Genomic DNA, 14,731 nt, shown 5'->3' with positions numbered 1-14,731 from the left:
TGCACTAGATCCGTTACAGTTTGCATACCAGGAGAAAGTGGGCGTCGACGATGCAATCTCCTACCTCCTACACAGGACACACTCTCACCTGGACAAGGGGAAAAGTGCTGTGAGAATCATGTTCTTTGACTTCTCTAGTGCTTTTAACACCATCCAACCCCCCAGATTGAGTGACAAGCTCCTGCAGATGGGTGTGGATGCTCATCTAGTATCCTGGATTGCAGACTACGGCCACAGTTTGTCAGACTGAAGGACTGCCTCTCCAACACTGTAATCAGCAGCACAGGTGCTCCACAGGGAACAGTGCTCTCTCCAGTCCTGTTCACCCTTTACACGTCTGACTTCTGCTACAACACGGAGTCATGTCACATGCAGAAGTTTTCAGACGATACTGCAATTGTGGGATGTATCAGGGATGGGCAGGAGGAGGAATACAGGAGCCTGGTGGAGGACTTTGTGCAATGGTGCAGACTCAACCACCTACAACTCAACACGACCAAGACCAAGGAGATGGTGGTAGATTTCAGGAGGTCTAAGCCTGCTCTGCTGCCAGTCACCATTGAGGAGGTCAATGTGGAGGTGGTGAACACATACAAGTACCTGGGCGTACATCTGGACGATAAACTGGACTGGTCAGTCAACACTGAAGCAATATACAAGAAAGGGCAGAGCAGGCTGTACTTCCTGAGGAGGCTGCGCTCCTTCAATGTCTGCAGCAAGCTCCTCTGGATGTTTTACCAGTCTGTTGTTGCCAGCGTCCTCTTCTATGCTGTGGCATGCTGGGGAGGAAGCACTAGGAAGAGGGATGCTGGGCGACTAGACAGGCTGGTAAGGAAGGCTGGCTCTGTTGTGGGAGCTGATCAGGGGCCTCATGTACAAAGACTTGCGTGGAATTCCTACTAAAACATTGCGTACGCGAAAATCTGGAAAGAAGCGTACGCACAAAAAAATACAGATGTATGAAACCATGCGTATGCAGCAATCCACGCAGCTTTCCTTTGTACATCCCAATTTACGTGAAATTAAACGCACATGCACGAGCATTATACTCCACCCTCTCTCCTCCCTCAATCACCCTCATTTTAATATGCAAACTAGAAGGCCACTCGAAAACTCAGACCTCCGCGAAGGCAAAATGGCTTATCCCACAATATTAATAAGAGTTAAAACGCTTTTGTGGATCCATCCATTCTCGAACCTGCTACAAAATGTAATAAAATGTAAATAATCAAATCAAATGAAGAAGTGCTCTTATCAGACAAAATGGTAAAGATACAGTAGCCTACAGTGCGTCTTTATCATCTGTAATTACAGTTTTTGCCCGTTGCTTGAACACATTTTGCAACACTTCGCTCACCATACCAAAACTCTACACACAAGTAAACATAACACAACACTAGGAAATAGACCTTTCACATGTATGCCAAATTGAAACTCTTCTATCAGTACCTAAACTCTGCAATCAAAACCCAACAATCCTTTGTCAAAATGTAACTCTGGTGACAAAATAAAACACACTTGCATCATATGCATATACTTGCAAATCAGGAGGAATGCACTAGTCTACTTTATATAAAACATATTTGCTTGAATACATTTAGAAAAACTTCACTCATTGTGCCAAAACTCTACACACAAGGAAACAATGACACAACACTGGGAAATATACCGTTCACATCACCATTTCCAATGGCTAAACGAATGGGCTTTTTGTAGATGGCTGATTGGTGTTCAGTTTTGCAAGTAAGTGTGTTCAGGTGTGTATTTGAGTGGTTGCAATTACCCGATGTGTTTTGTATTTTGGATACATGTGTTTAACAAATGGTACTCTGAGATTTCATTTTTGAACGAAGTGTCTATGTATGACATAGAGAGTAGTATGCAGGACCAAGTGTGTTGCATAAAGGAGTAAGTGTGTTGCAGAATTGCAACTAGAGTGCAAAGCAGCACTTTTGTTTAAGGTATAGGTATAGGTGTTTGAGATATGGCAACAAAACTTAAAGTTGTGTTACTTTAGTCTAAGCATGGGTCTATAGTGTTCAAGCAACGGGCAAAAACTGTAATATAGAAACAAAAAAAACGGTAGTGGCAGAGCGTGGCAGTGGCTACAAGGGTCAGAGACCGTGGCAGATTCAGTGGTCAGTCTGCAAGTGACAAGGTTCACATAACGCGGTTTGGTGGGCATTCCAAGCATTACAAAATAACTGCATTAATCACTCGTGTCCGAGTAAGACACCACGCATCGCGCACCCATAGTAGAAGTTTATCCAGGCTTTGCCATGACGATTTCTGGATCATATTCACACAAATGTGACAACAATAATGTGAATGCTTACTCGAGGAAAGTCAAAGTAGCCTAGGCAGTCAGTCAGGGAAATTGCTTCAATTCACGCGTATCATCTTGTCCCATTTGTATTTAGTTTTACTGAAAACTATCAGAAATATGTGAAAACACCCGGAAAATGTTTAAGGCATGGACATATTTGTGAAGCCGACCCCATTCTTCGCAGATTTCGAGGAAGGAAAGCTCTTCGAAATCTGAAATGTTTGATAAGCCAGTGAACAATCATGGAACTAAATATAGGCACTATATTTATACGTTTCACAATAGGTTACCTAATTCTTGATATCCTCTGATAAGACTACAATTTTAATTGCAGATATAGGCTGTTGCATAGTTTGGTAGTATTAACGCACATTGCATGCCCATTTATCTAGAAACATATGCCGACTTCGAAGTGCTATTTTTAATAGCCCACATTTCACAATATGCTGTGCAAATAAAGGCCTTGATTCGTGATCAACTAATGTTGTTGCGCTGCATTGCCTCTACGTGTCGCCAACTGACGATACACACTGGAAATGTGCGTACGCAAGGCATGAAGCTTGCGTGGAGGACCGCACATTCTCACGTTCAAGTCAGTCTTTGTACATCCGGACGTGAGCGTGAGAGTTAGCGTACGCAGCATTTTTGTGCGTACGCAAGCTTTGTACATGAGGCCCCTGGAGTGCATCACTTCAGTATCAGACAAAAGGACCCTGAACAAGCTACACAGCATCCTGGACAATGACTGTCATCCACTCTACAGCACTATCATACAGCAGAAGAGCCTGATCAGCTGGAGACTACGCTCCATGACATGCACAACAGACAGACTGAGAAAGTCATTTGTACCCAGGGCCATACAACTGTACAATGCTTCACTGAAGGGAAAAGGAGTTGGACTTCTATGCATAGTATATCTGCACCTCCACCCTCTTATACACTTACATGGCATGGCTTACATGTCTACCCTCATGTCTAACTCTTATATTATTACTATGTTAAGTTTATTTTAGTTGTCCATATATTTATATTAGTACTGTTATTATTATTACTATGCTTACATTTTGTACTGTACATATTTATTACTGGTCACTAGAATTTAATCTTGCACTGTTGCACTGTTGGACTTATTTGCACTACCAACTTGACACACACCTCAGACTGGATCACAGTGCCAATCCTCAGTACATTCATGCATACCTTATCTATAGTATTCTACTGCTCCTTTAGTCATGTTGATTGTTGATTTGCTTTTTAATTTTCCTGTTTACATTGTACTGTATGTTGTGTGTGGTGTCTTAAGCTGCTGGGACCTTGAATTTCCCCTTGGGGATCAATAAAGTATATATCTATCTATCTATCTATCAGAATGTGGACTCTTTGTTAGTGTTCAGAATAGATCAGATGGTGTCAGCCTGTGGTGTGAATAGAAGAAATTACAACCATTAAACTTTGTATTCCTTGTAGGTTTCAACAATTGAAGATAATTGATTACAAAATACATAAACTTCTTACAAAATGTAAAAATACATAATTAGGTCATATTTCTTTACATTTAAGATATTATTTCATATTATATTGTAAGTTTTAGTGGCCAGAAAAAAATGAACAATATTTTCTTCATGTCATAAAAACAGCTTGTTTTTTTTTCTAGCTTGTCATTTATTAAAGGCACTCTGAGCAATGTTACACGGTTTCTAAGCTGAAACATTTTTTGTGAAATTCAGCAAACATCTCCTAACGATTCGCTAGCTGCCTGTGCCCTGAATACACTGTAAAATAACACAGCCTCTGTGGACGGCCATGACTCCAAAAACGGCAACAAAAACAACCTGGTCTAGCCTATAGACCATGAAACATAACAAACTCACCAATGAGATTACGTTCAGGAAATTCAGGTGCACAGGAGGGAGGGGCAAGCTATCTCTCTCTTGTGTTTGAAACATCAACAGAGGTGACGTTACCCAACCGTGCTATAGAACCTTTAAAATGTATCATAATTCCACTGTGCAGATTTGATTCATAGACTATAAGACTGAAAGAAAAAACGCTCCAATCTAAGGAAGTGTCCAATCAGTGGCAGTATTGTAGGTTTACATCTAGTTCCAATCCAAGGATATCATACTGTAGGTTATAATTATAATCACTTGCATGCTGCTTTCAGCCAGGATTAAAGGAATAGTTCGGAATTGTGGACATAGGACCTCATTTCCAACTTAGTCGGGGTGATATAGGTCGGTGAAGACCATTTTCAGTGAATCTCTGCCCTTCCTATGAGCTGCAGCGTTCATCTCGTGCTAACCTATGTGCCGAGATAACGCAAGTCAACGGTAACATCCAGCCTGCCACTGAAAACACTCCACAGAACACCCGAAACAAATAAATTATAACGTCAGACTATCGATGCACATGCCTAGTGTTGATAGAACAATGTTAGAAATAAAACGAACCTTGCATCGCATTGCAATAGCCTACTTTGTTCCCTGTATGGCAGTGGCGGATTGATATTGAGAAACTAGTCCCTCAAAATGTAATAAATCATTGAGTTGCAAGGTTAGTTTTATTTCTAAAATTATTCTATCAACACGGACATGTATATCGATAGTCTGACGATTTAATTGACTTGTCTCGGGTGTGCTGTGGAGTGAGTAGGCTAAGGGTAAGACTGTTTTGGATGTTACCGTTGAAGTGCGTTAGCTCAGAACCAGCCTATAGCAAAGGGGAGCTCTGCAACTGAAGGAAGGGGTTAAACGCGATAAAAACAGTCTCCACCGACTTATATCACCTCGGGAAAGTTGGAAATGAGGTCCTATGTCCAAAATTCCGAACTATTCCTTTAAGGTCATCATGTACAAAACATTTAAAAACAGAACAAATAACTATTGTACTGAACTTCTGAGTTACTGCATTTGGAATTTACAAAGTCACATAAAGAGTGTACTTTCTCACAGTGCGACATACTGTACACTTAATCAGCATAGTATCATTTTGACAAACTCTTGTAATTACATGTTAATTGAACATTACAATCAGTTTAAAGGGATAATCCACCATTTGGGGAATTAAGCTCATTTTCCACCTCCCCTTTAGCAAAACAATTGATATTTACCTTTTTACCGTTCATCCAGCCGTTCTGTGAGTCTGGCGATACAACTTTTAGCTCCAGCCTAGCATAGATCATTGAATCTGAAAAGTGACTAAGATTTCCAGTAATTTTCCCATTTAAAACTGGTCTCTTCTTGAGTTAGAAAGTGCAATAAGACAAACTGAAAATGAAACCTGGCGATTTTCTAGGCTGATTTGACACTATTTTCAGGTGCTGTATGATATCACTGCGCCCATGGTACGTTTGCAACTTTCCTTGATTATTACGGCAGAATGAGAGTGTAGTTTCATGTCAAATCAGCCTAGAAAATTGCCAGGTGTCATTTTCAGTTTATCTTATTGCACTTTCTAACTTGAGAAGAGACAAGTTTTAAATGGGAGAATTACCGGACATCTTTGTCACTTTTAAGCGTGATGCTAGCAGGCAAGATGCTAATGGTCTAATCTCATTCAATGATCTATGCTAGGCTGGAGCTAAAAGTGTATCGCCAGACTTACAGAATGGCTGGATGAATGGGAAAAAGGTAAATATCAATTGTTTTGCTTGAGGGGAGGTGGAAAATGAGCTTAATTCCCCAAATGGTGGAATATCCCTTTAACATTTACCAAACATTCGTTTTTATCAGTAATGATAACACAAACATGATATAATGGCTTAAAACAATCTCAAGTTTTCAGTCCCTTTGATTTGAAACTATGTCTTTTGCTGACATCAACTTTTGATTTCAGCAGCTCCACCAGATCTTTGGCATTCATGCGAGAATCGGGTTCAAATTCAATCAGCGGTTTCAAAATGTCATCAAGAGCAGGCTGTAGTGTATCCAGAGCATGAGGACCCTGTTGTTTATAAAGAAGCTCACGTATCTGTTGTGGGTTATTGCTTAGCCAAGGTGGAGAGTTTGTGAACATCTCCAGAAGAGTGACGCCAAGAGACCACATGTCTGACATGGTGCTGCACTTCTTACACTCCACTAGGCACTCTGGGGCCATGTAGGGAGGGGTTCCTCCCAGGGGGCCATAGTAAGTTTGACGACTTCCTGTTGCCATTGACATGGTTTCCTTGCAGTTCGCCAAGCCCCAGTCAGTGAGATAGGCCTTTCTGTTAACTTCTGAAATCTTAGAGCAAAAAACAACAACAAGAAAGGTCAACTTAAATTTAGCTTTGAATATTATTGAGCCTACAGTATGATTCTTCAGTTATTAAACTTAGCCATTAATGATTTAATTTGACCCCATATGAAACATGATATTCACCATTATGTTTGCTGGCTTCAAGTCTTGGTGGATGATCCGTTTTCCATGTATGTACTCAACAGCTATGGCAATATCTAAAGCCACAAACAGCTTATCCTTGTACTGTAACTAAAAATGTAATGAAACAATGTGTTTAACAAATTGTCATTATAATGTATTATATGTTGGTTGCTATTATTACTTACAGTTTTTCCTGATTGGTTAAGCACTTTTTTTGTAACTATTGGCTATTTTTGCAAAACTCTACACACAAATAGCAAAACCTTTCACCAAATTATCAAAACATTGTAGTTCTCTTGCAAAAGCGAACACAGCTTGATTAACTCTTCACACCTTTGTAAAAATGGTGTTTCTTTATCAATCAGTAAACACAAGCCATCATCTACTAAGCACACATTGTGTCAACTACACACTGATGGTATGAATACAAGACACATCTTGCTTTTGCTTTCTCTGTGCACATGGTAGGCTACAGTATGTCAGTTTGAGGTCATACTTTTGTCATAGTTCTGTAAACATATAGGAATCCAAACTTCAAGTATTGGTGTTCACACTCATCAAAACAAATACAAAGTCAAAACACAAAATAGTAATTTCACTGAGACAAAAAAAATAATAAAATCTGTCTACATCATGACATCTCTCTGGGTACGGCCACAAAATTTCATCTACAGTACATTGCATGCAATGTCCTCCTGTCCAAAGCACCGGGCTCCTTGTCCTTGTCGTCCTCTCCCTCTCGCTCCTTCACCTCCACGTCCTCTTCCTAGGCCTCCTCTAATTCTCACTCTTCCTGCTCCCTCCATTGTACTCCACACGGATATCTTACCTGTGCCTTATTTACACTGCTTAGGCTGATTGCAAAGTGAAGTAATGATCTAAAACAGTTTTCACATGTGAAAATGTGCCATGACAGTTGGCAAAATAGTGTTAATGATAGCCGTACATGTGTATGATTTTGCTAGGAGTGTGTTGGAAATTTGGTAATTGAGTGTAAGCAGTGAGTTGTGTTTAAAGTTCCGCAAAAAGAGAGTTGTGCAGTGAATTGTGCCTACAGTTTTGCAAAGTGTGTGTTACAAAATTGCAAACTGAGTTCAAAGCAGTGTTTGTGCTTTTAGTTTTGCAAACTCAGTGAGTGGTTTTGCTATATGTGTTAATAGTTTGAGAAATTGTGCTACAAGAATCACGATTAGTGCTTTAGCATTCAGAAAAAACTGTAAATCTTTAGAGAGAACATGCATCACCTTGATGGGAGTGTCTTTATGAAGAACCTGATTGAGGTCGGCACCCTGGATGTACTCATTAGCAATGAGGATCTGTGTCTCACTTTTGGCTACAGCCATCATCCGCACAATGTGGGGGTGAGACAAACGCCTGAAGAGTATTTAATGTGATCTTTTGTCAGTATAATAATAATCATGTTTACAGTATACTTACTGTACTAAGATGATGTTTAGTATTTTGTTGTATGGAAGAAAAAGGTAATGTCCGCAACACTGATAATTGCTCCCGGTTTAATGAAAAAAATGCAACGTTTCGACCCTACTGGGTCTTCATCAGGCAAAATTGTGCCTGATGAAGACCCAGTAGGGTCGAAACGTTGCATTTTTTTCATTAAACCGGGAGCAATTATCAGTGTTGCGGACATTACCTTTTTCTTCCATATTACTCTACATTTGTCCTGCACCTGCAAGGTGGGATGTGCACACAGCTACTCTCCTAGTATTTGGTTGTTGCATGCATATTGTACAAATACAAATAAACAGACTAACTATACAATCTTTGAATTACATAAATACAATGAGATTGCAAATGCAACTTCATGAACTGAACAATAAAGCAAACACACACACACACACACACACACACACACACACACACACTTACAATGGTATGAGAAACTCATTTGTGATGACTGAACTATCTCCAATAGGGATGATCTTTACAGCAGCAGGAGTTCCCAGATATGAGCCTTTGTAAACTGTTCCATATGATCCTCTTCCAATGCAATTATCGTTGTTCACGGCCATTGTTGATACATTCACAAAATGAATGTTATCGTGGTCTAGAAGTAAGAGAACACCCTAAAAGTTAAAGTGAACCTTTTATGAACAAAATACATTGATTGACCAAAAAAATATTAATATTAACATGGAACAATCCGAAATATTTTACTGATTTGAAGCTGCTACTGTATATGTGTTTGAATGCATCACAGTATTGTGGATATGTAAGGGATAATGTATAGAACGCCGGTCATTATCGGAAAATAATTCCTGACAGGATGAACAGAACCCCGACGCGCAGCGGAGGGGTTTTGCTTCGTCCTGAAGGGAATTATTTTCTGATAATGACCGGCGTTCTATACATTATCCCGCTTATTATATGGCTACTTGCCAAAAAGAGAAATGAAACTTAACTCAATGTGTCTTTAGCAATGACTTGGCTACCGTTTGGTGGCTTCCGCTAACTTCTAGAAAATAAATAGTTCGCCACAGTTGACAGTTGTTAGGTGTTGCCTGGCAACATACTTGGTAACTTTCAATGAAATTCCATTGCAACCAGCGAACGGCTTTGTTGCGGATTGATATGAAAGACGTGAATTAGAAGCACAAAACCCGTTACCATTGACAGCGGTCATTATATACTTTCACCGGTGATTATACATATTAATCACCGGTAGAACGTTGGGGAGGCCCATTCAAAGTGAATGGGAGCTATCTCAACATTCTAGAGAGCCATATAATAATGTATGATAATTTGAGGAAAATAACCTTTCTGTGGCCATCACATTTTTAATTTGTGACCCTTCAAGGCGAAATCAGTCACTTTGTGCACAATGCTATTTTGAGAAAATCCACAATAAACAAACTTCTGGGTTAAAGGAACACTTCACCGTTTTTTTTTCCTTCATATTACACTATGTTATTCCCTTAACTAAGACGAGTTGATACATACCTCTCACGTTTCAATGGGTACACTCACTGGCTCTGGTGCGCGGCGCTACTTTGATAGCACTTAGCTATCCCAGTTAGTTATCCAAGCTAACGTCACTGAATCAATGTCAACCTTCGGTGTTGATCCCCGTCTTTTGGCAGTCTTGATTAGGTCTAGCATTTAAATGTTTACCACTGTTAACAGCCTATTGTGAAACTCATATAGCCTACTGCTCCATCTAAAGTTAGGCTACAGCCAGGATAAATATTGTGATACTCCAGACACTTTGTCACACTTGAGGGAAACTTCCCGTGCTTTATTTATCAACCAAGTAGCTATATATCACAACCGAGTTGCTGTTTTAGCCACAACTCACGCTTTTAACAGAGCATTCATTAACAGACCTCTGTCCAACTCACTTCACTCTCGGACCTACACGCAAACGCAAACACGCAAACACACGCACCTAAAACTCCAACCCCCAGTTCCCCTAAAAGGAACACAACAATTTCAGGAACTCAACAGGTAACAGAACACATCACACACAATTAAGAGGATATCACAATATGATATCAATGTAATTCAGCTACACAGCCCGCCGAAATGACCATTGAATATTTTATCAGTTTGAAAAACATAGACCTAATCATTCAGCCAATAACGTCGCCTATACTCAAACTGTGATTTTTGTGTGCAATGCGCAGATTGCGCACCGGGTCATTCCGTGTCAAATCAGACAAAATCCAGGAAAATGGTTGCAGCACCGACTCCGATAATTTTCCTCTCAAAAGCACATCCCATGTTGTTACACCACATTTTGTTACATATACACTAACTCGTCATTTCTCTGCACACACTAACTTTACCAAAACACTGGAAACCTGACTCAAAATGAAGTTATTTTGTCAAAGTATGAAGCTTGTTTTCACTTCACAAGATACATGCAGTCAATCAGAGTACACTACGTTTCAAAATACTGGCTACTGTTGACATTACAAAAACGGCATAGACTTTTATGTTTCAGTTTTACAGGTATTTGCATGCAAAACATGCAATCCAGCATTTTTACACTAAACTTCTCGGTTGGGAACTGTATGTCCAGATGTAAAGTTCACATTCAAATGCATTCCAGTAAAATGCAAATCTTTTTTTTTTTTTTACTGTTCACTAGGCCTACAGGAGGTGCAGTATAAATACTGTTTACAGTAGACTATGATAGAACAGAAAAAGTTTTACAGCATTGCAGTGAACAAAATATCCATGAAACACAAGAGCATTCTGAACAAAAAAACAACAGCAAAAAGCCCAGATAAAAAGGGGGTGAAAAAAAAGCACAATATTACTGTGTCTAATATCTGCACCTGCTCCTCTCAGTGCTCCTGCACCTCTCAATGCATCTCTCACTGGGCCTGCTCTTCTCCCTGGGCCCCTTAATCTTACTCGTCCAGACATTACAGTATTTGTCTTTTTCTGTTTCTGCTTCCAAAAACATCACCTCCTCTTTTTACTGTGTAAGTGTCAATGTAAATAGAGAGCAATAACCCCTGCCAATGAATCTAAGATAGACTGGAATCAGCTGTGGTTGGCCCAATTTACCCAACATAAATCATCTGTGTGTCAATTATTTGATTGTTTGTTTATTATCAGCTGAGATATATTGCTTTTGAATTGATAACATTGCAGAAGCAGAGGTTTTTATACGGTATCTAAGGTTTGGAATATTGTTTTAACTATTGTGGGATGTTGTGTGTTAACATTCGAAAATAATACAAAAACGATCCATTATTTTGTTGGGAGGTATAGTTGGTCTGTTAAGAAAATGTAAGCATTGTGAAAATGTATTCACTGACTGCATACTGTGTGAAAACAACATGAAATGTGTGAATGGTATGGCCACAAAAGACCGATGCTGTGCTAACTGTGTTTAGAGTTTTGAAAATGTGTCAACTGAATGGACAAACGCTTGTTAGCGCTTGTTGTTGTCTGTTGTTTACACAAATACAGCTTCTGTCATTTGTTATCAGGAATTTTCAAAATCCCGGAAGTACTTTTTCAACCGTGTGTGCCTAATATAACACAACATAATTTGAATTTCGAAACTTGCAATAGAAGATCGTTGAAGACCAGTAACCACTCGGTGAGTTGTACATTTTTAACGTTTAGGGGTGTTTTAAGGACAGAATAGACCATGCACAAAGCGAGCAATGTTAAGCCATACAGAGCTCCATTCTAAAGCTGGCAAATTCCACAAACAGGCTCAATCGTTGAAATTTCGTTTTCATGCTAGGCAATACAGAAAACGGGCTAAAAGTGTAAAATACCGAACTATTCCTTTAACACAACCACTTTCCATTCAATTCAACTTTCCGTTTCCACTGCATGTCTCTCCATCCATTTACTTCCAACTATTCATTCCTCTATTAAACTGTCCTCCTATCAACATCCATTAATCTACCTATACACATCCATTAAACTATTTGTCTACCAACATTCATTAAACTATCTGTCTTATCAACATCCATTAAACTGTCTACCTCTACACATCCCTTAACACTTGAGGTCCGGGGCCTTTTCAGGCACTTTGAGGCAGTCAGCTAGACCATGATATTTTTAAGTTTTTCATTTAACTAAAAACATCTATGCAAAAGTGGCACATATGGTTATATTCTAGAGGTCCTCCACAATAATTATATGAGAGTAAAGTGGATGTAATGAAATTACTTTTTTATTATAATTCAGTATAAACACAACTATTTAAAAAACGATTTTCAAAGGTCAGCAGTCAAAGGTAAAAAACACACTATACATATATTGAGCTAAGGCTTTTGAAGTTTGAACCTGGAAAACAACGGTGTTGGCTCCATATAAGTAAAAAGAACATTAAAAAATGTTAAGTAGTTTTACTACAAATTGGAAAAAAGTCAGACTAAATGGGTCACTTAGTGAGCTCTTTCAAATGCAAACTAGAAATGTGCATATCCAAGGACCTGCAAGAGTGGGCGTGCAAAAATGCTAACAATGCTAACTAGGCTAACAATGCTAACCAGGTTTATTAGCTAACTTAGCTGATAATTTCTAGCATTTATGCTAAAAATGCTAACTATGCTAACCATGCTAACAATGCCAACCTAGCCTTGAATTTCCCCTAGGGGATCAATCAAGTATCTATCTATCTATCTATCTATCTATCTAGCCAATTACTTCTACAATGACAACAATGCTAAAAAACACAGGCTGCAAAAAAAATACCAAAAAAAATATTTCACCATTCATTTCAATGGGACCGAAAACCGGCGAAAAGCGGGAATACCGGAAAAACGACAACCGGGAGCCACCCGACATTAACAAACAAGCTACACTGGATCGGGCCTGATTTTTATGTGTTGGAAGGGCGTCGATAGCTCAAACGCTCTATACTAGGAGAAGAGGCGTCTTAAAAAAATGGGACGGGAATAAATAAGTATAAAACATGCTTGCTGAGGAAGAACAATAGATGGGCTTGCCTTGGTGAATGGACTTTTTGAATGGTCCTGCTGCAGGTGAGAGGACTGAAATCCTAGGATTTTCTTTTATTGTTTTTACAAGGTGCCATTGATACATTCTCTTCTAAAACATATATATTTGGAAACTAGTTGCAGAGATTGAGATGTGTGTTTGGAACATTTTTCAAATCCCCAGGGGGGATTTAGACTCCAGAGGGTTAAACTATGTCTATTAAACTATCTGCCTATCAACATTTATTAAACCACGGCAACCTTGCAACCACCATGTGTCTTAGCAACACCTAACAATCTCAATTACCCTAGCAACAACCTAGCAACCACCATTATGTCAACCTAGGAACCACCATAGTAACCAGCATTTATTACCTTGTCTCCATCTATCTAACCTTCCATCCAAATTTCTCTCCATCCATTTACTTCAAACCATTTATTAAACTGTCTATCTGTCTATCAACATAAATTAAACTGTTTGTCTATCAACATCCATTAAACTAATTATCAACATCCATCAATATCTGTGTCTAATTCAATTGCTACTTAGCACCCTCCATAGCAAGCAACTCTAAAACTAGCCTACATAACTTATAACAACATACTGTAAATTACACAACATGTAAATCCTCATTCGCTCTGTTTTACCCCATCTCTCTTTTTTTGGTATTATTTGTGCTAACTACAAATTATATTTTACATTTCCTTTTTGGCATTTTCATGCACTGGTAATTCCTTGGAATTGAATTTCTAGTTTGCATTGATATTTGTACTCGATGTGAATGTACAGGTTACGAGAAATAATTATAAAAAATCCTGAGTTATTTGATTCACTTTTGCAACGACATGCTAGCTGGACACGCCGGAATACAGTGACTACACTAAGCTTAAGCTAACCGGGCCTTTCTAGGTTAGGACAGTGGCTGGGTTGGCTAAAAAACACTTTGGCTCACTCATCCAACTCTAGGGACTGCGGGGAGTGACCCAATTTCACCTCGGGGTGGCGTATTCCTTTAAGGGAATAACGTACTTTAATATGAAAAACGGTGAAGTGTTCCTTTGAAATGTTTAATTTCACGTTTTCGCAAATTCAACAGTATACAGTCCATGGTTTCATATCGTGAAAAAATGTCATGGAAAAACAAACGTTTTGACGGTTAAACCGGGTGAAGATTCAACACATTAGCAGTCATTCCCGTTGACCACGCTGCTTAAAAAGGTGATTTACTCCTCTTCTGGCATATTGTGACGGGAGAACCATGTCAAGTTTGGATGCGGTTATCTTAGTGATAGTTTTTATAATACCCTCAATATACATATCGTTGAAAAGCTTAGATTACGGCAGTTCATGTGAGAACATTAACTTAATTTTGTACATTTTAGCAAAGCGACTGATTTTGCCCTGCAAGGTCACATTAATTTATCTCAGTTCACGGATTTTAGTACAGGAAAAAGTCATATCATGTTTTATTAATTTCCTTAGCATAGGTTTATTCATTATCTCAGCCTAATGAGTTCAAACAATATAAATAATTTTGTTTCTTGTCTGAATAACAATTAAAGATAAAACTGTGCACCAAGCTTGTGTCTTAGTAGAAAGACTTTGCTCATGTAG

At 39.0% G+C, this 14,731-nt stretch overlaps 1 protein-coding gene across 3 annotated transcripts in view; it reads right to left on the bottom strand.

The window, feature by feature from the left end:
• Window positions 1–5,993: 5,993 nt before the first annotated feature.
• LOC134088247 (uncharacterized) overlaps window positions 5,994–14,731 on the bottom strand; it is a 37,028-nt gene continuing 28,290 nt past the window's right edge. For 2 of the 3 annotated variants that reach the window (XM_062542168.1, XM_062542167.1), the window contains 4 exons: window positions 8,573–8,750; window positions 7,930–8,059; window positions 6,686–6,793; window positions 5,994–6,547 (listed from right to left, as the gene is read on the bottom strand). In XM_062542168.1, the coding sequence (XP_062398152.1) occupies window positions 6,098–6,547; window positions 6,686–6,793; window positions 7,930–8,059; window positions 8,573–8,750 (866 nt within the window). In that variant the 3' untranslated portion in view covers window positions 5,994–6,097. The remainder of the gene's footprint in view (window positions 6,548–6,685; window positions 6,794–7,929; window positions 8,060–8,572; window positions 8,751–14,731) is intronic. The other variant, XM_062542169.1, reaches the window with a different exon arrangement.

The sequence above is a fragment of the Sardina pilchardus genome, chromosome 7 (genome assembly GCF_963854185.1).
Source record: "Sardina pilchardus chromosome 7, fSarPil1.1, whole genome shotgun sequence".
NCBI classification, from domain to species: Eukaryota; Metazoa; Chordata; class Actinopteri; order Clupeiformes; family Clupeidae; genus Sardina; species Sardina pilchardus.
The sequence above is the reverse complement of the archived record's forward strand: the minus strand, read 5'-3'. Positions and strand labels throughout refer to the sequence as shown.